The 23,552-nt window shown below is 42.7% G+C and overlaps 1 protein-coding gene across 2 annotated transcripts in view; it reads left to right on the top strand.

Annotated features, from left to right (window-relative positions):
• The first annotated feature begins 329 nt into the window (after positions 1–329).
• kirrel3l (kirre like nephrin family adhesion molecule 3, like) overlaps positions 330–23,552 on the top strand; it is a 45,367-nt gene continuing 22,144 nt past the window's right edge. For both annotated transcript variants that reach the window (XM_077576493.1, XM_077576494.1), the window contains exon 1: positions 330–863. In XM_077576493.1, the coding sequence (XP_077432619.1) occupies positions 824–863 (40 nt within the window). In that variant the 5' untranslated portion in view covers positions 330–823. The remainder of the gene's footprint in view (positions 864–23,552) is intronic.

Below are 23,552 nucleotides of genomic sequence, written 5' to 3' on the forward strand. Positions count from 1 at the left end.
AAGTACATTTTAGCGTCTAAAGTCAAAGCATTGATTCTGTGCTTCTACTTTTACCAGAGTCTTTCTTAACACAAGTCTACACTTCTACTTAAGTACACAGTGTGATGTGATTATGATAGTGTCCGTTAACGTCTGGGCGTCTGCTAAGCAAAATGTTTATTCAAGCTCACATTTAACTCGGGGTAACAGTTTCAAACGAAGCCCTCCCCTTGACGCCAGCTCAACCAATAGGGGGCCCCAAGAGGCGGGGGGAGAGGGTGAGGGTGGGAGTTTATCCCACCCTTCCCACCGCCCCACCGGCGTGCGTGTGAAGCAGAGGGGCTCCACACACTCAGCTTGGTGCCAAATGTGGTGTAAGCCCCCAACGGAGAGTGTCAGCGCGCGTCTCCCGTTGGCAAGAAGCAGAGAGGAGTGCGCGTGTGCGCGAGAGGTGCGCGTGTTCCATACATCACAGCGAGAGAGTCACTCACACGGAGGAAAAGAAGACGGAGGAGGAGGAGGAGAGAGAGAGAGAGAGAGAGAGAGAGAGAGGCCACTTCAGCCGGCTCCATCATCACAAGCGCCCACAGTCCTGGAGAAGAGCGCGCAGCAGCGAACAAGTGGACCGCGCTTCCGTTCGCGCTTTCATTCCGCAGGGTGGAAAGTTATCAGGAGTGGGGAAACATGCATCTTTGACTAGACTTCCACCAAGTGTTGGGACATATTCACAGCGAGTGGATAATATCACGGGAGTGCGTGCGAGTGAGTTAGTGGACCGCAAGCAGCCCCGCACGAAACAGACGGAGCAGGCGTTTATCCGCGCAGCCGCGGGGGAACAACTACAATGATCGTGCTTTACCTCATCTTTTGCCTTATGGCCTCAGGTAAGCTCACTCTTTTATCTCTTCGTTGTTGTCCTAAATGGACATTTTAGCGCGCGCAATGCGCGCTGCGTCAAGGCAGCCGGTGCGGCGCACCGCTCCACGCAGGACGATGCACCGCGTTATCGGTGGATTTACGCACGCAGTGAGTTAAAGGTGATTCCATCAGTGGGTCCTACAGTGGGAGTGAGCAGTGAGCGGATTTCACGCACTTATCTTGGGATTCTTGGCAAGGTTTGGCGTGGAGACGCTCACGGGTGTGGAGACACGGGAGGAAAAGTTGAGTAGAAATGTTGTGTATTGCCAAACTGTTTGAGGGGGTGAAACAGATAGTTAGTCAATGGAAGAAAAAAAATGGATTATGAATGAACCAAATCAGATTTTTTTTTAAGTCGCCCTGCCGTTTTCTGTTCTGTTGAGCGTGAATTCAAAAGTTAAGTGCGTGCTTTGAATACAAAGTGCATTTGTTTTTGTTTTTCGCTATTCACACCCCTCACCGTCTTTAAATAATCCATATGACAAGATACTCCTGAAAAGACTCAATAGTGCTCAGCATTGATGAATATGAAGCAAAAGAGACATCACCTTTTAAAAGTACGCCGACTTCATCCTACTTTTTCCACTTCCACGCATGACTTGCCTTCTGACTGACTCGCAAATGTCCTGATGCAAAAATAGCTTGCGGTAATTAACACTGTGAGAATGTGACTTATCAGCATTGTGCCAGAGCTGTTAAAAGAGAAAAAACACACTCACATATGTATTAATTTAACACCTTGAGCGCGGGGGCTGTCAGGTATATGACAGAATCACAAGCCAGAATTCCTTTTATTTAACAAATGGTATTGTTGGTATTGTTTGCTTAAAAAGCCATTTGTTAGGAGGACCGCCTCTGCACCATTAGCGCCCCCTTTTACTCCACATGGTTTCATTATTAGGGGTGCTGGGGGGAGAGGGGGGGCTGATGGCATGCCAGCAGACCTTTGCTCTCTGACAGACAAGCAACAGCTGGATAAGAAGGAGGGAAGAGCCGGTAGCCAGACAGTGGCACTGTCCCCCGTTCGCCCCCCCCCCCCCCTCCAAATCCAGCACACAGTCACACACACACAAATCATGAAAATGGTTGCAGCTGCCCTAATTAGAGTGTAAGACACCTTGGAGCGCTTATTTTTATTTATTTATTTTTTATTCTTTTTGTTAAAGCTTTCACGCAAAGTCACCTCAACTCCGAACTGTGAGAATACCTCCACTAGGACCTAAAAAAAAAAACACGAATATGGATGTAGCACGGACAAAGAACAACCTATTGGCTACATTTAATTGTCCCTATCCATCTATTGTTATTATTTTATTTTATTTTTCACTGCTGCTTCACTTAGGTTACAAATACTGAAGTTTATTGTCACTTAGAGTCATAAAGCGAGATACACCCTGGATCGGTTGCCAGTACGCTCACGTTCTTCTTTAATGAACCTAACGTGCATGTTTTTGTCATGCGGGAAGAAAAACCACATAAGGTCTGGGATAACATGCAAAACCCACACATGCAGACCAGAGCTGAGATTTAAACCCAGAACTGTGAAGCACATATGTTAACCACTAACTCACCGTGCTGCCCTAGTTTTGTTCAGAGTGTCTAGTCAGGACTTCGGCTTGAAAACTCTAATCACTATTGATGTTTTTTTTTTAATGGCACTATTAATGCTACTGTTGGTCATCATCAGCCTGAGTTTACCCCATTTGTAAACTTCTGTGCGCTATACAAAATGGATGTTTCCAATCTCTCACTCTGATCGCCACTATGTCATCCGCCACAGTCTCCATCTTGCTGCTGTTTACTTGCTGCCCTCAGTCTCCTCTCCAGTAAATGTTTGAATGTAAGAGACCCTCACTGCCATTCAAACCGGTGATGTTTTCACAGTTTCTCACAGCGCTATTTCGAAATAGAAAACAGATTGTCCCAATCTGAGGCAAGTAGAGGATAAGTGCCGGAGAAGGTGTAAGTCCCGATCCAAGGCGAGTAATGGAAAAGTGACAGAGAAAGTCATTTGGTGCTGATTGAATTTAAATTGTTCATTTTCGTCACCATTTTTGCCACATCACAATGTGTCCATAGCACATGATTGCACGCGGGGTGTACACAGCCTTGTTCCCCACTCGCAATTTACTTTCCCGGAAAGTCCCCTTTGGTGCCCTGAGGAATTTGATTCCACACTGCATCAGTATTCTGAGTAATCTTCTTCGAGCGCTTCTTTGGAAACCTTTTTTTTTTTTTTTGCTTTGGGAAGCTTGTGTCTCATCGGGCCGAGTTCAAAGGCTGAGTGCTGAGATTACAAGTTTCTCCTGCTTCCTCTTTAAGTTGTGTCGCCACTCCATGGTGAAAAAAACTCGCCTTATTCCATCCCAGAAGTCTTTTTTCCTTGGCTTAGTGGTGAACATGTAACGACGGGTCATAGGGACATGCGAATGCATCTTCTTAATGAGGTGACACACACGCACACACCTACGGTAGAAGCCGTTGCAAAGCACCACCTCCCTACTTGGCCATTACTAGAGATTTGTCTCATCCTTGTGCGGTGCAGACATGTTTGTGGGGCTACAGACAGACTGGCCCCCAACAGGGTGGCTTTAAGAAAGTGTGCATATTTCATGAGCTATGGTTCTTTGAATTCTTGTGAAGGGAGTTGGGGGGGGGGGTCACTGTGGGTGGACTAGAGAGGGAAGAGGGCCTTGTTGCAGGCATAAGGCTTGGATGTGTCCCCAGTGTCTTAATGATTGCACGCGGCGGGAAAGTGCTGGGGACAAGCGGCAGAGCGCCGTTAACCTTTTCCGCCTCTTGTCGAACACACTCTCCCATCCTTCCTCTTAGCTTCCCCCACCATCACCGCCTGCCACTCATACTCATTTTATTTCCTTAGCTTAGTGGTCGAAAGTTTGTTGGCAGGAATTTCAGCCAGCCGGCTTTGGACACGAGTTGCATAGTGCCGATCCAGCAGAATCTGGATACAGCTGACTCCTGGAGAGGAGTGTCTTGCATTATTTAAGAGACATAGTCATGGCTAAGATGCATTTTAGCTTACTTTGACTTCCTGTCTATCTGTGTATTGGTTTTTGCTGTTTCAAAGTTGTATTTAACATAGTATTTGGATTATCCACATTCACTTGAGGGTGGAAAATCAATCAATCTATCTATCTATCTATCTATCTATCTATCTATCTATCTATCTATCTATCTATCTATCTATCTATCCATCCATCCATCCATCCATCCATCCATCCATCCATCCATCCATCCATCCATCCCAGAATCTGTTTGCCAGCGTTTCAATCAAATTCACCAAAATCACGTTACACTACCTGTGCCAATACTTAGATTTTTTTTTTCTGTATACTCTCAGACAAACTGTCAGTTTTGGGTGTCAAAGTTAAACCTCCTCGGTACAATGAAACGGCCAGCATGGCGCAGAACCGCCTGACAAATTCCCAATAACGCTAAATGACGCTTGCACTGGCATGATAATCAAGAGCGCACCTGCACTGCATGAATATAGAGGCCATGGTGTCTATTTGAGTAGAAACCACTATTTGAGGCATTAGGGCTTCTTCCAAGCGCTCTAAATTGCTCCTATTCCCTCTAAACACTCATTTTATGCAGTAGGCACGCGCAAACAAACCGTAATGAATGACCAAGCTGTTAAACAATGGCCTGCTGCTTTCTCCTCATCCTGTAGACACGGTGCACACATTGCATTGTGATCCTTCATAAACAGCCCCTACACGTGTGCGAAGGAGAAAAGAAACAATGGCACTTCATAATGTCGCCTGCCTCTAATCAGCTTTGCCATTCGGGTAAACACAGATAAAGAACTTGGCAGTATGTCCCCGTGCATTGTTATCAGCTGTTAGCAAATTAGCCGCTCGTGTTCGCCGCTCTGACCCGGCACAGGAAGCCAGGTAGCTAACTGTTGAAGGCACTTGTCCTCGTCAGCCCACCCATCCTCTTTTGTCTTCACTTTCTCCTTGTGCACATTCTCACCTTGTCTCCCTCCGGGCCAGCCGGCGCATCCGGGGAGGAAATGACAAAGAAACGGGACAATGGAGGGGGGCCGTGTCAGCTTCCTGCCTTTGCCTGGAGACATCTTCCCCGGCGACTCCACCTCGGGCTGGATCGTCAGCATGCGACGCAAACTTGTTTACTCTTTCATTCTTCTTGGCAAACAACGTAATGGAAAGAAGGGGGGAACTGAGAATTAATTCTGCGCACGTCATTAAAACAGCACCTCGAGGGATGAAGTCACGTTTATACAGTAGAAGATATTTTGAGAAGTTGGCTTGTATTTACCTCCCCTTCCCACACACACACACACACACACAGGTATGTTTTACTATCTTTGTGGGGCCATCTCATTGACATAATGCATTTCCTAGCCCCTTCCCTTAACCCCAACCATCAAAAACGATTGCCTACCCCTATTCCTTACCCTAACCTAAACCTAAACCCAATTCAAACCTAAACTCTAAAACCAGGTCTTGACCCTCAAAAAGAGATCTAAACTTGTGGGGCCCAGCAAAATGGCCCCACATGGACAGGTGGGCCCCACAACTCTGTGAAATCCCTGAATGTTGGCCCCACTATATACCAAAAACAAGACCACACACACACACACACAATGTCACTTCCTGCTCAAGAGATGTATACCTTCAACATACAACAATAATAAAGAAACAGATTCATTGTTATCCTTCAATCTGGCAAGAGAAGAGTTTCATAACTGGTGTCCACATGCGTAAACAAAGCACACACACACACACACATGCATGGGCATACACAGAAAATGGAATCATGTCTAGTGCAGCACAGCAATATGTGTTATCTTGTGTTCCTTAACCTTGTATCAAACATAGCTCAGCTGTAGGAGGATTATGAGGAAAAACAAGCTTCGGTAGAAATACCTTCGCCACGCTTTTGTCCTGAGACAAAGAGAAGATCTGAAATGTTCGGCAGGATGCTCTGGGCTGATGACATACGCTCATTCTCCACAAATGACTCACCATGAACTCACCGACGCATGTACACATGTAGTCACCAGGGTCAAGGGCACACATTGTGATGATAAGTTGACATGAGTGTGAGGCATCTTCAGGGCTTTGTGCCCTTTCTGGAATGATTAGTCAAAGTCCAATTGTCTTATTAATGATGCTCCAAGAACAGGACATGTCATCTTCTTTGGAAACAACACAGATGAGAAAAACTGCGGAAGCGTGACACTGCTAACGTGGAGTACAAAATTTGAACTGGTAAATACGTTTAAACGTATTTCAATACGTTCAAACGTATTCACAAGTACAATCGGCCGTATTTGCAAATATGTCCTAATGTATTTTTTCCCCCATAATGCCCAATGGGGTATTGATTTAAGGCATGTGCAAGTTAAAAACAAAAACAAAACAAAAAAACAACAATTGAATTTTAGCATTTGGTGTACATGATACTACTATATTCCCAAATGAATGCTGTAAAAACATAATAATAACAAATCATAAAAAATAAAAATTAACAATGTTCATTTACTTCATTTTCATACATATTTGAATAATGTAAGGCAAATGTTTGAAAAAAAAAGAATTTTTTTTTTTTTACTTTCACATGTACAAGTCAATACTTCATGGCATTATGGGAAAAATTGTATGGTAAATATTTTAGCATTTGACCTACAAGTACATTTAAACGTATTTAAACATGTCCAAACATATTAGCAAGTACATTTAAAGTATATAAATACGTTTTAACGTATGTGTAAGTATGTTCGAAGGTATTTGCAAGTTTCTAATATGTTCTAACATATGTTTAAATGTATTTGCAAGTACGTTCGAACATATTGAAAATAAGTTTGGACATTTTTAAACATGTTTAAATATGTACATATGAACGTACTTAAAAATATGTTTGAATATAATTGCAAATACAATCAAACATATTTGAATACGTTTAAACGTATTTGCCAGTCAAAAATGTTTATGCCACATTGGCAGCCCAAAAAAAAAACTGCTTCTTGAGTCATTTGTTTTTAAAGCAGTGTATATAATATAGTTTATCATGGCAATATAATTGATGCTCACTCCTAAAAATGGCCTGTTTGGCAATACGTGACCAAATTTTGTTGATATCTATGCGCATATGCAAGAAGTCCATTAGAGATACTTGAAAAAAAGGCGCATCACATCAGACTTAAGAAGGTGTTTGAAGCTGAAGGAAGCGCATTGGAAGCTCATCACTGGCGAAGACGTAGCTCAAGGAAAAATAAACACATCCTAGCACTTTCCAAATAATGTTGGAAACTGGAATATTTTTCAAGTTGCAGTGAAGTACAGCCTAATTGAAGGTTCAGCCACGGCAATCTTATCTTCTTGTTGTTTAAAGCGCTCGGATTGCCAGAGCCAATATTGCCTTGGTGACTCAAACATGAACCAAAATAGTGGTTTGGCCCCGCATCAATCCCGTTTACGGTCATGTCTGTCTTGTGTTGCAGAGAAACGACTGAATGAATTGTCTTTTATTTATATTTCTTTCCTGCACTGCTGTGTTTTTTTTTCTCGCCCCAGGATGTCCGAGGAAGATGGTAGCCAATTTGCTATCAACTGAAGGATGTCAATCAAAGCGTATTGATCTGGCTTTTAACTGCAACTTCCCCCAATGGCGAAACATGTTAATGTTATTGAGCTGCGTAGAAACACGAGAAACGGCGAATGTGGGTGGCGGTTGAAGCGGGAGGAGGGAAGGGTGTCTTTCGCTCTCTCTCCCCTGCTGTCTTTTTGGCCACAAAAAGCAATGTGCAAACCGCCATGGGCTGAGCATGGGAATAGGGGGTGGGAGAGAGGCAGACTGACTGAAAGACTGGGAAGGGGTCAAAGGGATTTACTGCTAGGAGCTAAACATTTCAGGTAATGGATATGCTTGAATTGGTGTAAAACAAACCTGCTGCTTTTTTTTCCCTTTTTGGCGTGGCAGGGGTGAAAGAAAACAACAAGAGTGTAACTTACCACATGCTCCGAAGAGGATTTATGGAAAGTTGATATTCCAGCACCTGCGGGCCAAACACGAGCTCTCAGGTGTCTACTCGGACATATGCGGGGCCGGGCGGGCCATGCGCACGCGTGTATGTGTGGGTAGTGGATGCGTATCGTGGGAGGCTTCTTCTGCCACATTCCCGGCAAGCGGGCCAGTAACAGTCGGATAAGTGCTTGCCAAGCTGGCTGAGGTGAACTTAACACTCTTGGTAGAAGGAAGCAGCCCAAACCATTGTTCCAGCACATTGCACCCGTCCGACTGAGGCATCCTACTTCTGCGCAGATCCCAGGGGGGCCGCAAGGAGGAACCAAGCAGAGGAGGAGAGGGACTGATTGTTCCCTGCTCAGACTATCCACAGATGGGGCTGTGGCACATGATGTTTGCTTTCCAAAGTCCCAGGCGTGTTCTGTGAATGCACTGGAGGATAGAAAAGAAGGGGATGCCAGTGGAGACAACAGTGAAGGGAAGAAATGGCCGAGCTGTTTAAAACTATGATGTCAGTGCGGATATAGTGCCGGTTCCCGGAACAGAAGACAAAGCATACAATGAAAAGATGGGCAGGAAAGCGCTAGGGCTCGCCACTATTTCCAAGAAGAGCCATATAAAGCTGAATATAATGAAGAAGGGGAGGGAGAGTAAGTGAGAAAAGGATGAGATGCGGGGCTGCATCCATCATGGGCTTTGGTGCAGGAGCCATTTGTACCTACTGTTCTCCATAATTTGTTTTCTCAGAAGCTGCAAAAAAGGGAGGGGCAAAGGCGAGAGACCGGGCCACGGCAGCCATTTATTTTTTGCCGCTAATTACATAAGTGAGACAGCGTAATTAGGCGCATAGCTAAATAAAAAAAAACGATGTGAAGGAAGGAAATCCACACAGGGAGATAGACAGATGGCAATAGGCACAATCTGTACTTTATATATTCAAGTGATCATGTTATAAGAAGCTTTAAAAAAAAAAAAGATGTATTTGGAGAGGAGGGGAGAAGGCAATGAAAGAGCGAAGAGAGATAAGATGGAAAAGTCCTCTTCTCAGAGTGCATGCAGCCCCCAGTGCAGGTGGAATTGTGTTTAATACACCCACTAGGAAAGGGAGATGTTTGAAAAAAAAAGGAAAAAAAGAGGAGAGCTCCACTCTGCTTCCTCGCATCAAAGCTGCAGAGTGGCTTGAGCAAGATGGTGTTGCGGCTTGTTTGGGAGGGTCTCCATGTTAGGTCACGGGGCCGACCCACTCTTAGGCTCAGGTATTACGCCTCGGAGCCGCCACATAGCAAACGATCAAAGAAGTCGGACAGTGTTTGTGTTTATATACAGTGGAACCTTGAAGGACGAACACTATCCATTTCACAACTCTGCTAGACCTCTAGCTACTTTTCCCACTGGAAAAAAAATGGAAATGGTTTTCCTATTTTCCTAGATAATAGTGGTTCAACCCCTTAAACATCACAGTAGTGACTCACTTTTACAGACGTGAAGAACAATCAACATGAATTGTTCAAAAATATCCATCGAAAGCAAATTTATGGCATAACATGCTCCAATTTTCAAATTGCCTTTCAAAGCACCTCATTAAGTATTTAAGGATGAACATGACAACTTCACTACCCAAAATGGAAAAAGTGGAATTTGCTATCACAATTGCACAAAATATAGCTCAAAAATTTCACTCATCATGGTACTGATATATTCTTTTTCGGAATGTCAAAATTATCTTATTTTCAAAATAAAAGTCAAATCTGACACAAGGTTATTATAGTTAATGAAATAAACAAAAACTGATTAAAAAAAACAAAAACATTTTCATTATTGAAATAAAATAAACATTGAAAAGGCTTTTAAAAAAAGGAAAAGTAACTTAAACTACATTTTAAGTTTATGAAAGTAACTAAAATTAGCTGGAATTATAGCTAAAATGTCCTTTGTTTTTGTCTTTTGGGGTTCATTTTAAATAATATATTTATTTCGGTATTGTTGTACGACCATAGAAGAAGTGTCAAAGAGTCATTTGAGAATTGTAGTTTAATTACTCAATAAATAGTGAACTTTATGTTTATCTTACAGTCCACAAAAACTGCATTTATAAATTTAAAAAACAAAACAATAATAAAAACTAAACTAAAAGCATTTTCAGAAAAAAATTGAATTAACAAAATTGCTATAAAAACGAATTAAAACTAACTTAATTTTTTCAAAGACTAATGTTAAAACTAATTTGAAACTAACTATTTAATCTAAAACGCTGGCGACTTGTGTGAGAATAAGTGGTTCAGAACATGGATGGATGGATATTATAACCCTGGTCTGATGGGGGATACACTTAGAATATTTTACTAAATAAAGTATCCTATGTATTTTGCTTACATGAGTAAATTGGCCGTCCTCTGTAGTCCATCACTAAGCTACATTAATACAGAAGTATGTTCATAATTACATTACATATTTGTATGGGAAAAAAACATAATAAGCAAAAAAAAAAATAATGATTCCAATGAAAATTAGTACATATTCTGTATGTATTCTTTCACCACTGAAAATGAGTTTATTGTGCACCATTTGCAACCTGGAAATTGTCTGTTGGTACCATCGAGCACTCCCTGCAGTTTTTTCACTACCTGTTCGTGACCCATAATGGGTCCAAGACCCAATTTCGGGTCCCGACCCACCAGTTGAGAATCACTGCCGTGGAGAGCATCTTAGGTGTGTGAGCGTTAGTGTGTATGTGTGTGGGCGTACTTAGCTTGTCAGTGGTCTTTCAGGACTGTGATACATGGAAAGATAAATAAGCCCCTAATGAAGCCCCTCAATCAGCGGCCAGTTAAACAGCTGACCAAGAGATTGAGGGGCAGCCAGGGCTGATTGTTGGCTCATTCAAAGTGCTGGTAGGAGGCCCTTGAAGCGTCACACTTCACTTGAACCTTTCTCTGCCTCTTTCTTTCTCTCAACGCTCATTTTGATACACAACGGTAGCTCGGGCCCGCTCCCCGATTGTACCGGGCAGTTCTTTAAAAGGCAATTTCGACCAGGGGGGCTTTGTTCAACTCCCCCAAGTATTGAGTGCATTGTTTCTATTGTGCTCTTCTATTGGGTCTAAAGGGTTGTATTGCGGTCATTAGGCATTTGGTGTGTTTTTTTTTTTTAAATATAAACAAGGTGCATCTTAGAACTGGTTTTGACTAGTTTTTGTGGGGGGAATGAGAGAAATCAATGGTCCATTTCAACCTAATACAGCCATGACTGTTGCGGTAATGGTGTGGAAATGGGCAGCGGTCATGTGGATCTTTTATACCTCCAGGCTTGGATCACAAGTGAAGTTCAATTTATTCCCACTTGAATTGAAGCAGAAAAAAATGTTCTCAAGGGCTTTCAAAAGACTCACATGATGATGGCAAGAGAACAGGTCGTGTTTTGTAAGTTTTGTAAGAAAACGGATGAGGCTGCCATTTTGCCAAAGGACAGACGTTCTGTAACACATTTTTCCATAGCAAATAATGATTCCTCTCTGCAGCCTTTGCCTTTTTGATCCCAGGTAATGTGCTAATAAGCAGCGCGGGTTCATGGAATACCCACCACACTCGCCTGTGTATTCACAGCAACGTGTGTGTGTGTGTTTTTTCTCACCAATTAATGAATTGCTTTGTATGCCTGCTGAGGTGACAGTGGCCTGTCTCTGGCGGGGTCCGTCCCACACATCCAACACACACACACATTTGTGTCGCTGGCCCTGGGCCCTCTCACACTACTAATGAAAGCAGTCTCATTAGTGCTTGTGGTTCCACAGTATATGCAAGAGGACGCTGGACCATTGTGAGAGCGACTAATCAGGGGACCACTCAAAGACTGAGGGCCCCACTGCACCAATGATAAAGTTCACATTTAAAAAGAAGCCAACGAGCGCACTGTTTAATTGGGAGAGAGAAATACCAAAAGGGATCTGTCACATTTGGAGTTTGGTGGTCTCCTCGTCCTAAAAGAGCAATGCAGAAACCAGAGGTAGGCATTCCGTCAGAACGGACAGACTGTAACCAGGTCAAGGACTGACTCTTAGTTCATCACTGACCGACGCCTGTTTTGCTGATAAATGCGAAATTAAATGCCCACCTCAGTCTGTCGGTCCTAAAATAGTAGTGGCGAAGTGATGACGGAAGTGTGGTTAAAATAACATGATGGACTGATTATTACAGTTTGGTTCGGCGTGAAAAAAATTTGATTGATTTGACAGAATTTTATAGTAAATTGCTCACCTTTGGCAGAAATCTGAATCTTGCGCATTTCCTCTTTCTGACTCCACATAACTCAATCTGCTCAATATCAAATAATTTCCCCTAGTATTTCCGTCCTATTTCAACCTTATCGCTCAAACCAAGATCTTCGAGCGTCGGGTTGTTCAAAGAAGAAATGGAGTGAAGGGAAGAAGGAATGCAAATGGATCTCTGAGGAGCGCCTTAATGAGAATCAGTTTGCCATTTTCCCGGGTCAGATGTGGAAACAGCTGGAAAATAGATAGAGAGAGAGACCGCGAAGGGTTCGGAAAAGAGAGCTAAATGAAGCCATACAACAAAGTGATGGTGCTGCTTGCTTGATGTTTGGGGCTCTAACTTGTGTCCCACAGCACTTAACACGCCCTGAGCCATCTCTCCTGGCGGTTAATTAGAATCCAATAAGGTTGCCTCCTGTTGGTCATTGTTCCTCCAGTGTGTTTACCCTTTCCAGAGGCTCCATTCGCTGCTTAATCTGCCGAGAAGCTGAATGTCAATAGGTCGGGCCAAGACTCCAGAGCCCAGAAAGGGCGGGAGGGAGCCATTGAGCAAAGGGGGGAGGAGGGAGGATCAGGGGATGAGGGAAAGGGGTCATTTCTTTCCCTCCTTGCTATATTTTTCTCCCTGCTACCGCATTCTTGTTGTTGTTTCTCCCCCCCCCCACATCCCTTCTTTGCCTCTACCTCGGCTTTTCTTCTCACTTCTAATCCGTCCTCTTGATTGTTCTAAGCTGCTTTCAGACAGCCCCCGGGATGCCGGGGTTGGGTAGTTGGAGACTGTTTTAATTAAGATTTAGGAGAGGACTCCCTTAAGAAGGGGGCTTTTAGTGCGGGACGGACGGAGCAAAGTGAACGAGTGAAGGTGACGAGTGAAGGGTTTAAAGCAGAAAAATGGCAAATGGAGAAAGCTTTAAAACAAAAAATAAAGAGAGAGAGAGAAAAAAGCTGTTAATATACATGGAAACATGCGCCCATTTGCTCACACAAACAGTCGGGCTCCGAGGCATCCAAGGGGCTAAGCCAAATGTGATTTTTTTCATCTGTAATCAAGCGGCGCAATCTTTATGGATCGATCTCAACTTCCTGTGATTCATACCACATCCTGCAAGGGCGATACGGGATCAGTGTTAGCCAGCAGGCCAAGTGAGGGAGTTTAAACGCTCGATCTAATGATCGATCATCACACCAGATGGGCTGAGAAGCTTGCGACGCTTCACTTGTTTGTCGCAGCACCAAAGGTCTTTCGCTTAAAGTCTAATTTTGCTGAGAGAATAGAAAAACAGACATCCAACCATTTTCTATACCGCTTCTCCTTTTCAGTGTCCCAGAGAGTTTAAAGCCTATCCAGGCTAACTTTGGGCAAAAGGCAGACTAGATCTGGTCAAGTCACATGACGAAGTCAACCACTACACCATTAGTCACGCCAAGCCGTTTTCTGTTAAGGAGAAACTTTGCAGAGCTACAAATCCTCACTTCTGGTGAAAACAGGCTCCGCATACAAAATGAGTTTTTGCCTGTGGGTGTTTGGATGTAGCCTGAGAAAGGACGCGTGCTCCGTGTTTAGTGCACAAGCCCTTCAGTGCACATCTGTCCCAACTAAGGGCCATGCAAAGTTTAAACCCCGGTGCAAAGACAGAGTGCACAATGAAGTGTTTAAGTCAATCAAACCAGCAGACTGAAGTGCTGCGGGTGGTGAGGTGCGAGAGGGCAAGGCGAGGTCGAGAGACCAACCCTCGGCATTCTCTGCCGTCACACATCCCGACACACAGCCACCATATGTCCAATGTTCCTTGCTCAATGAGGAAACCAGCCACTGTTACAAAGACCCATTCACAGCCACTTGACGCTGAAGAACTGTGCAATGCTACGGTATGTTTGGGAACAGAATGTGACACCAGCCTAAAAAAAAAAAAAAAAAAAACTAAAAAGAAAGGAATAAACACAATTCAATCTCGATTCAATTTAGCACGTGGGAAAAGCTGTAATCTGCTTGCCAGGTCTGGAATTGTAGTTAGTGTTATCACTAAAGAAACACCACGTATGCATGCATACATACCAACTGTGAGTCCTCCGGTTTCTTATCTGAAATAATATTTTGACTAACCTCTGCGGCGAATATACATTTTCCTCTACGCTTCTCCTTATTGGGGTCACGGGTGAGCAGGAGCCTTTCCCACTCGAATTCGGGCAAGAGGCGAGGTACATTGTGATCTGCTTACCAGCCAATCACAGGGCACATCTAAACAAACAACCATTCACACAGATGTTTACACCTATGGGCAATTTAAATTCTTCAATATAACTTATGCATGTTTTTGGAACGTGGGAGGTAGCCAGAGTATTCTAAAAACACCTCACACAAGCACAGGGAGAATTTAATTTGACATATGCAAATAATGTAACTCCAATGGATGTCGTAAAGGTGCTGTAGAAAGTATATTTAAGCATAAGTATAAGCATAAATGAAACAACAGTGTTGTGGTCCAGCATTGTTTTCGTCGTAATGTCGCACTCCACCAAAAGCTTCATAGTTCTATATCCGTCCAAAATTTCATGCTAGTGCAAACCTTGTTTAGCGAGTTTGGGAATTTTGCAGGACTCATTTTGGCATTTTGGTGGGAAAAGTTGTCAAAACTTTATGGCTGCTGGAACCATGTCTAAATATTAGCGCAGGTAGTGTAATGTGATTTTGGTGAATTTGATCAAGGTGCAGGCAGACAGATTCTGACCCCCGTGGACATGTATAGTGGAGGTCATCATATATAATTCATAAATATGAAAACAGCGTACCCACTGAAACATTGCAGAAATGAATTCTTTGAACAAATAATCATTTGACTGAAGCACAGCTATAGGGGATGGATGTTACATACGGACACAAACGATCAGGGTGGTAAGCAGTACCCACTTCACCAGTGTGTGATCTCTTGAGCAAACTTTATATTATTTTCCTGTGGAAGTCTGATTCTTATAAATGTACTTGGCACGCTCAACACAAGCTAATCAGTTTCTTCTTCTGTCATGTCAAAAACTTTTGGTGCGCTTCTTGCTACTTAACGAGAGGTGCTGGCCACAGCTGTGCAAAACACGTTTTCCCTTTTCACAGGTCTGCAAAAAAAATTTTTTACCAAAATTTGGTCTAGCCCGCCCCCACGCAGTGATATCGCACCTTGCACCAGTCTTGTATTGGGCACAAAAATAAAGCCCCAAAGCTCGAAATTGTAGTTATTATGTAAATGAGCCTTTCCTGGTTTGGTTTTTATTGGATTGCTGTAGGCTATTGTGTACTATGCGCAAAGAGTTTAGAGTCTTTTAGTTTCTTGAAATAAGATTGTGCCGGTTGGTCTTTATCAATAATTTCAATTTATGTTGGTGTTGTGGCACTTCTTAATATCGTTTCGTAAGGTCCTAGTTTAGTGTTAAACAGCACATGGTGTTGCTAAAACAAAAACCAAAAAACCACAGAAATGCATCCGTAATTTGTTTTTTAAGCAATGCAGTCTGATAAACAATATCATGATTTTGCCCTCAGCATGTTACAGCTCCCCCCGAGAGTCCCCCAGTACACTGTGCCTCAGTCACTCACAAGGCTCTTAATAAGGCCACCAGTAAATGCCAGGGAAGATATGCCGGGATGAAAGATCTTTTTCTCATACTCTAGCTTTGAGGACGACTTTCCTGGTGTCGTGGGGGAGGGTAAAAATGCAGCTTTAAAGAGCAACGCTACATTTTAAAAGAAACAATAAACCTATCCGCTTATGAAATAATATTTTTTGAGTCCCGCTTCCCCTTGTGTGCCAGCTCAGGGGACTTTTGGCAGACATGAAAGCTGAGCAAAAGGTAGCGGAGGAAGCCCGTGCCAAAAAGATAAAGTGTGCCAAGCTTCACTGGGAGGGATGCATCACACAGATAGTTCATTCTTTCACTGTAGTCATTAATATCCAGCGCAAGAAAAAAAGGTCAAACCTGACTTAAAGCCGTCCAGTATATCACAGTTACATTTATACATCAAACCCTGCTGTGATGTCTCATCAGCTCGGTCACACAGGAGAGACCCACACTGCACATTATCAAAGATTGATGGGCTGTCCTAGTTAACGACAGGGGGGAGTGGATAGGGAGGAGGGGGGGGGGGGTCTTCGTTCAGGAACTTTTGCATAGTCAGAGATGTTGACTGTGCGTCACACGGTGTCGTCTTAGCAGTGCAAACATCATTAGTGCGGCGGGCTCATGCTTTGCCACGCCACCCTCTCTCGCACACAACCTCTCGACCCGACCTCGAGATAAGCAGCGGAACTTGCAAATGCAGTATTCTGAGGTCAGGGCTCTCATACCAGAGGCTGCTGGTAGCTGCAGAGGCTTCAGCCTGCATCTCCTCCCATTCGTCACTTCTCGCCATCCATCCATTTCTCTGTGAAAGGATGGGAAAAAAGAACCCAAGCAACCAGATGAGCCCACATTCTTTTTTGTTACAACACATCTCTTTAATGCAGCGCCATCGTGCCCACTCCTTGTTCACACTGCTTGCTGCTTTAATAATATATTGATTAATTAGCTTGCTCATTAATCATTTATTCCTTAATCATGGCCTGATTTTTCTTAGGGAAGCGGCGCAATCGGAAAAAGCCTGACTTCACATTTCATTCTAATTGCACTCCTTCACTAATCAACACCTAAGAGATGGAATTTCAGGAAATGAGTTTTTCTCCTTCCTTTCTTTTACTCAATACAAAGCAGAAGTATTGAGGCCAGCAGGTAACAGCCCATCAACCCTCCGCTTCCCCCCTCTCGTTTTCTGGCAGCTCATCTGTGGGTTAAAAGGACGTTTCCACTTACAAGAAATCAAATGAACAAAATGAGCATTTGATGTTAAATTAAAAACTATTCTCCCCTGCAAAGTCGACATGCAGGGGAAACAGGGAAATTAGGTCACATGCACCTTTTCAAATATACCCAACTTGACTCTTAACAGCTCTACTGTACTCGCCATTGACGATTTTTCCACTAACAAAGCTCGTGATCAATCAATGAATGATTGTCATTGTCGTATTACTGTAACTTTTGATGATACATGGCTAGGAATGACAAAAAAAAAAAGAAAAATTACGCTAATGTTAGCTTACGTTGAGCTCTAGAACTAAAGTACGAAGTAAGCCAACGTTAGCATGACGTTAGCTTACTTTGTACTTTGTAGAGCTAAGGTACAAAACAAAGTAAGCTAAAGTTAGCATAACATTATCTTATTTTGCACTTTGTAGAGGTAAGGTACAGCTCTAGATTAAAATTTAAAATAGATTGTTTATTATTATTATTTATGTGCCACAGACTGTTGCCCTTAGTCTCCTGTTGAATAAAATTTGTCTCCTGAACTCGCGTAGAGGAAAATACAAGCGACCCGCCATTGTTGCTGCCCATACTGTGAGGCAGAAAGCAGCAAAACAGAAAAAAAAGTGTGTATAAATATTGCAAAGGTGGTTTAGTAAGAATGTAGAGGAGGCAACAATGTGAATCTCATCATTTTATTGTTTCCAGTAGATTCATGGCTCCCTTGGGGGGTAGAAAGTAATTTGTTTAATCGCCAGGAGTTATTTTCTATGGACAGAGAGAAAACATTGTTAATGTGGGGAGAGCATGAAAAGGAAAAAATGAAGAGGAATATTAAAACAGGTTTAATTAGAAGTGGTCTTTGTGCTTTTGTGTATCCGTTGCAAGGCGAGGCCAAAATACGGCACATCTGCTTTCTGTGAAGAGACTCTTGTTGGCTGCAGACAAAAAAAATTAAAATTATGCATCAAATTAAAAGAAAGCTGCAGTGAGATGACAGCAAGTCAGGCATTAACCTCTAAGCTTTAAAAAGCACACACATTAAGCAACGCTAATGAGACTCTCATTGAGCGAGCTGTGTTCTGTGTTCAAAAACACACAAAAGCGCGGCATTTACTTCAATGCCTTACTTTGAATGAGGTTGTCACCCTCACTCATCACACGAGCAGCACATTACAGACTCAAACAATGGCGTCGATGGCCTTTTACTGTAGTGAGACGCGTTCGCTTACAATACAACCCTCATTAAAAAATAATAATAATAAAAGGAAAAAAAGTATTAATTATGAAACGCACTACTTCCTATCCTATCGTGAAGAGCCAAGAGGGTCTCCATTGGGCTCAATTAGGGAGAGTAGGCCACAAATCCCCAGACTAAATTAATTGACACCCCAGGGCATTCAGTCCAGACCCAGTACAGAATCTATGTAGACTTTCTTTGTTTTCATTTCACCACCTTTTAGAAAAAGCAAGAGATGGAGGCAATTGTATCGTTTTATGGATTTTTAGTCAATTTTAATTCAACATTTATTTGCTGGCTTCATTTGTCACCAAGCTACTCCGTCACATGTTGCGCACTGTGTTTTCTACCTCCGCTTACTACCACACCACACAGCAAAATAAGTTTGACTGATAATGAATCATCATCCAAACAGTGGAATTGGGAGGAAGTCTGAAAGGGAAAATTAGGGCTGTGAGACAGAAGGAGCAAAGAGATGGAGCGAATCAGAGGGACAGGCAAGGGCTGGGACTATGACACAGATCCAGCCTGCAGCTGTCTTGCAGTAAAAACACCAAAAGGGGGGTAAGCAGGAGCCAAACGACAAGACTGGCTCAATCAACATCTTGTCAACACTGCTGGCTGATGCGTACAGACAATTTCATACCACCCTCTACTTTTTTCCCTCCTCTGCATATGTCTTTTTATTTACTGTCCTCCTGCCAGCCAAGCCCGTCACTTGCTATCCCGTCTGCATAGAGTCGGCACTTCTCTAGCTCGTGGCATTGGAGTGTAGCGGAAGCGTGTGTGTGTTGACGCTCAAAAGCAATGCTAGAATTATACTCCGCCAGATGCCTCTGCCCTGCCCACCAGCGAGCCTAAAGATGTAGGACTGTGACAGTGAGTGTGCAGCAAGTGTGAGAAGACAGCGGAAGACGGAGTGTATTTGCAGATGCACACTGTCGGCACTGCAGCACAGCGACTGTGAGCCGAACCATTCATATTCGCTCCAGCGCTGACTGTGTCACATCAGCAGTCTTGGTCTCACCCCCCTTGGCCTCCTCCTTCTACTCCTTTTTTTTTTTTTTTTTTTTACATCCTTCCTCCTCCCTTGAATGCATACCACTCTATTATAGCAGGTACTCTGGGAGCCACTGATGCGGCTCGCATCGCTACTGCTTGCCAGCTCAGTAGAGTGAGGATACTATTACATGACAACAATGTAGTAAAGTTGTTCTTTGGGTTTTTTAGATGACAATAGTGTCAGCATGATCCCAATTCACAAATAAACAGGAGTGAAACTGTTGTTATATGCATGCTAGGCTAGCAATAGAAGACCAAATGCTTGTCCTCCTTATCCTCTTTTGGATGTACATGTTAGTTTAAAAGTCAACATGTTAATAATCCATCTCTGGTGGTCGTAGTACAGGTTTACATTGGTGGCCTGTAATGAACTCTAAGTCGCCTTCCATAAAATGAAATTAATGTAACTTCAATACTTTTAATTAATTAACTAATTCATTCCAAGCCATTTTTACTGAAGCAACCCTCCTCCCTCCCGGCTGTTTTAATGGATTTTGACTGCTTTTGTTCTATTGCTATAAAAACATGGAACCTACCAAAAGAAAGATTAGAGTCTCTTATTTCATGAGGAAAAAAAGTATATTTCTATTTCTATCTGTTTCCGGTTTGCATGGCCCTGGTTGATCTCTTATACTCGTTTTTGTAATAACTACTATTGCTTCAAGCATTCTCTTCAGTTCAGAGGCTGAATCAAAGCTTTCTGTATGCTCTAGCATAAAAACATAAATAAAAAAACAAATACATTATTGGGAGCAAGGTAATGTTTATAAAATAACGTATTTATACATTTTTGGGAGCAAATAGGTTAATTATTTAATTACGATATATACTTTTTTTTATTTGTCTGGTCTTTTTTGTCTCATGAATGTTTATATGCATGCTTTTGGAATGCCAGAAAGAGCCTGCACACACGCAATTCAAATCCAAAGCACAAGAAACGTGAAGTAGAGATGCTAACCACGTAAGCACCATAGCTAGCTAGCTAGCAGGATGGATGGATGGATGGTTGGGTGGGCGGATGGATGGGTGGGTGGGTAGATAGATAGATAGATAGATAGATAGATAGATAGATAGATAGATAGATAGATAGATAGATAGATAGATAGATAGATAGATAGATAGATAGATAGATAGATAGATAGATAGATAGATAGACAGACACATTTTAACCTAAAGACAATTTAGAGTCTTCAATGATACAAACAGAAAGACCAGAGCCAAAGTTCCAACCCAAAGCTCAGTACAGTGAGGCAGATGTGCTTACCTCGAGTCCACCACGCTTGCTTGACAAACGGGCAAATTGTACAATATTGAATTTCCCATTCAAGCTAACACTCACAAGTAATGCTATTAAAAAGAATACTCCAGCATGTATAAAGCTTATTGATCAGTGCCGAGGTTAGACTCTGAACACAAAAAGGACACTCCTAGGAGAATTAAATGTGTACAGCGCCATCTACAGTAATGGAGGCACATATACAATTGTCAGATACATATGCAGTATAGTCAAGTTGTTTGATTTGATGTCACAGTCAAGCTATAGCAGTAGCTGTACATGACAGCCTTTGAGACAGGCTGATTGCTGTGTTACATCAACTCTATCTATAGCCAACTTCTTTGCAATTGGAGGCCAACCAGTACTTTTGTAGTCCCCCGCCCCCCTTTTATTTTAACATGTTTTGAATCTTTGTCTGTTCTGCTGCTGTCACGCTGACAAGCCGACATAAAGTCGTGTGAGTCTCGCACAGGGACGCAGCGCACGAGCGAAGGGACAGAAGATGCGAGGGAAAGGAGAGCAAAAAGCGATGACAGCTGACACGAGCGGCAAAACAGACTGGTGTCAGAATGATGTCAGTGATTAATAGCGCCTTATCACGTTGAGGGCCCCGTAAGGTGTGGATTTCTCATGAGTGTAGATGCACAAATGATAAACAGACAAATGAGAGGGCGGGGCTTTGATTGGGGCAGAATGCACCGGGTTAGAGATTCAGGGTAGCAGCCAAGTGGAGAGGAAGGGAGGAGGGGCGGGCTGGCAGGCTGGCACTAGTTTAGATGAGCGGGTCCACTCGCTTAAAAGGGGTCTTGGCCTGAGCCAAGATTTTCACAATGGAATAAAGGCCGGGAGGGGATGCGGGGAGGATTAAACTCCGGCAAAACAGCTCTTAAAAAGCAGTTAGATTGCAATTTGGGCAGAAAAATGCAGACTAGGAGGAAAGGGAGCGAGAGCGGGTGAGTGGAAGTGCAGCCGGAATGCATAAGGGAGTGATATATTTTTTAAGAGATGTACGAGAGGAGACCATCTGTAGACAGAGCTGCCTGCAAGAGTCAAAGAAAACATCCATGCTGGGCATCACGGTGCGGCCAGTTGGTGGGTGGTATCTCTTGTTGGGTTCTTTGAAGCCCTCAAGTTGTGTACAAGTCATGCTAATGAGCTTAGTACACTCCAAACATGAGATGGGTGCCGGGTCCCCATGGGGGCATTCGGCTTGAATAGACTACCTCAGCACTACTTTTTTTTGTTTGTACGCATACGCACACACACATGAGTGGAAGGAGACAAAAGACTCAAAACAAAGGGATAATAATTCTATACAGAGAGAAATGGAGCTTGCATTTCCAGCCCGATTTAGAAGCCTTATCTCGACAAGGCACAATGGATGGCATTTGGGGAGAGGGGTTGTTTATTCCAAGCTTGACACTTTTTTTTGCCAATTGCCTTGTTTTGTGGGGAGTTGTGTTTGTGCATGCGTGCGTTTCTGTTTTCTCCCCATTTCCTTCTCTCTCTCGAGTCTATTAAGGAAACCTCACAAGAGGGTGACTGCAAGGCTACCAAAAAAATGCACTTTTTCATATATGTATATATGGGTGTTTATATATATATATATATATATATATATATATATATAGGTGTCAATTGATTAAAAACATTATCGTAATTAATCGCATGACTTTGCAAATTAATCACACATTTTATATCTCAATTTATATCTAAATTTACAATAAAATGTACAATATTTTTTTCTTCTAATTTTTCATACTCTTGTTTACATAAAAGTGGGAAGAAATGTTAACCTAATAGAAATATGGTTAGAATAAATTGTACAATTATTTTTTTGCTCCAATTTTTCTTTACATTTGTCAAGTGGGAAGAAATGTTAACCTAATAGAAATAAATATATATATATATATATGCAAGTGACTTTGTTTTTTCTTTATATCCGAATGGTGTAACTGATTATGAATCTTCAGGGTGTGGTGATGAATGAACGCTGCTCTGTATGTTACATTCCCATTATAACAAAAGGTCATCCGCAGTGCCATTATCACACTCAGTCTTTAGTTTCATAGCCATCACACACACCCACGCACACACACTGGCAGATTCAATCTAATTCTCCCAGGGCAGATGTCCAGTGGTGAACGGATCACTCCTGGCATCTGCCCATCTCTTCCTGATCTGGCCTGATGTGAATGTACCCCTATCAGTTCAAGGCGACAGAAAAGGTCTTTAACAGGTTCAACCCTGAAAGGCTGTTTTGAATTTCACTGTAGAGCCATGTGACACAAGCAGCAAAGTCGCAACGTCAGAGTACACTGCTAAATGTGCCCCCCCGGGGCTTGACACTTCGATTTCCCTATTAACGCACTTCTCAAAACATCACACAGCGTCAGCAGGAAACGCACGTACACATATACCAACTTAGCGCCATGCGCATCCAGTGGCGTGAAATGATATTCCATTTGGAGAAATCCGGATTAAATTGTTTGAGCCCAGGTTGTTTGACCTTGTTACAGCAGGAAGGAAAAGTGCACACATACACATGAAGTTAAGTAAATGCTAAATTTGTGGCAATGGAAGTGTTTATCTAAATGTGAAAAGCTTGAAAGGTAACATTAATCCAACACATGCATTACAACTAATCCAAAGAGTTGGAATATACGGAATACACGAATGAGTTAATGAATAGATTTAAGGTAAAGAAGCAAAACAAGTCAAATCCAGTGCCGTGATTTGTGGTATTTAAGACTCACATTCGTGTTTTCATCATTTTCATTTCGATTTGATTCAATTGCAGCCAATAGGAAAGCTCCTCCTGTTAAGTCTGGTGAGAAGTGTGTGTTCGCGGACTGCATGTGTGTGCGTGAGAGTCTCCAAACTGCCTCCACCGTTCCCCTTTGTGTGCCTCTGTTCCTCCCTCGCTCCCCATCAGGAACGTATTCATGTAATTAAGCCGCTAATACACC

This window comes from Vanacampus margaritifer, chromosome 9 (assembly GCF_051991255.1).
Source record: "Vanacampus margaritifer isolate UIUO_Vmar chromosome 9, RoL_Vmar_1.0, whole genome shotgun sequence".
Lineage (NCBI taxonomy): Eukaryota > Metazoa > Chordata > Actinopteri > Syngnathiformes > Syngnathidae > Vanacampus > Vanacampus margaritifer.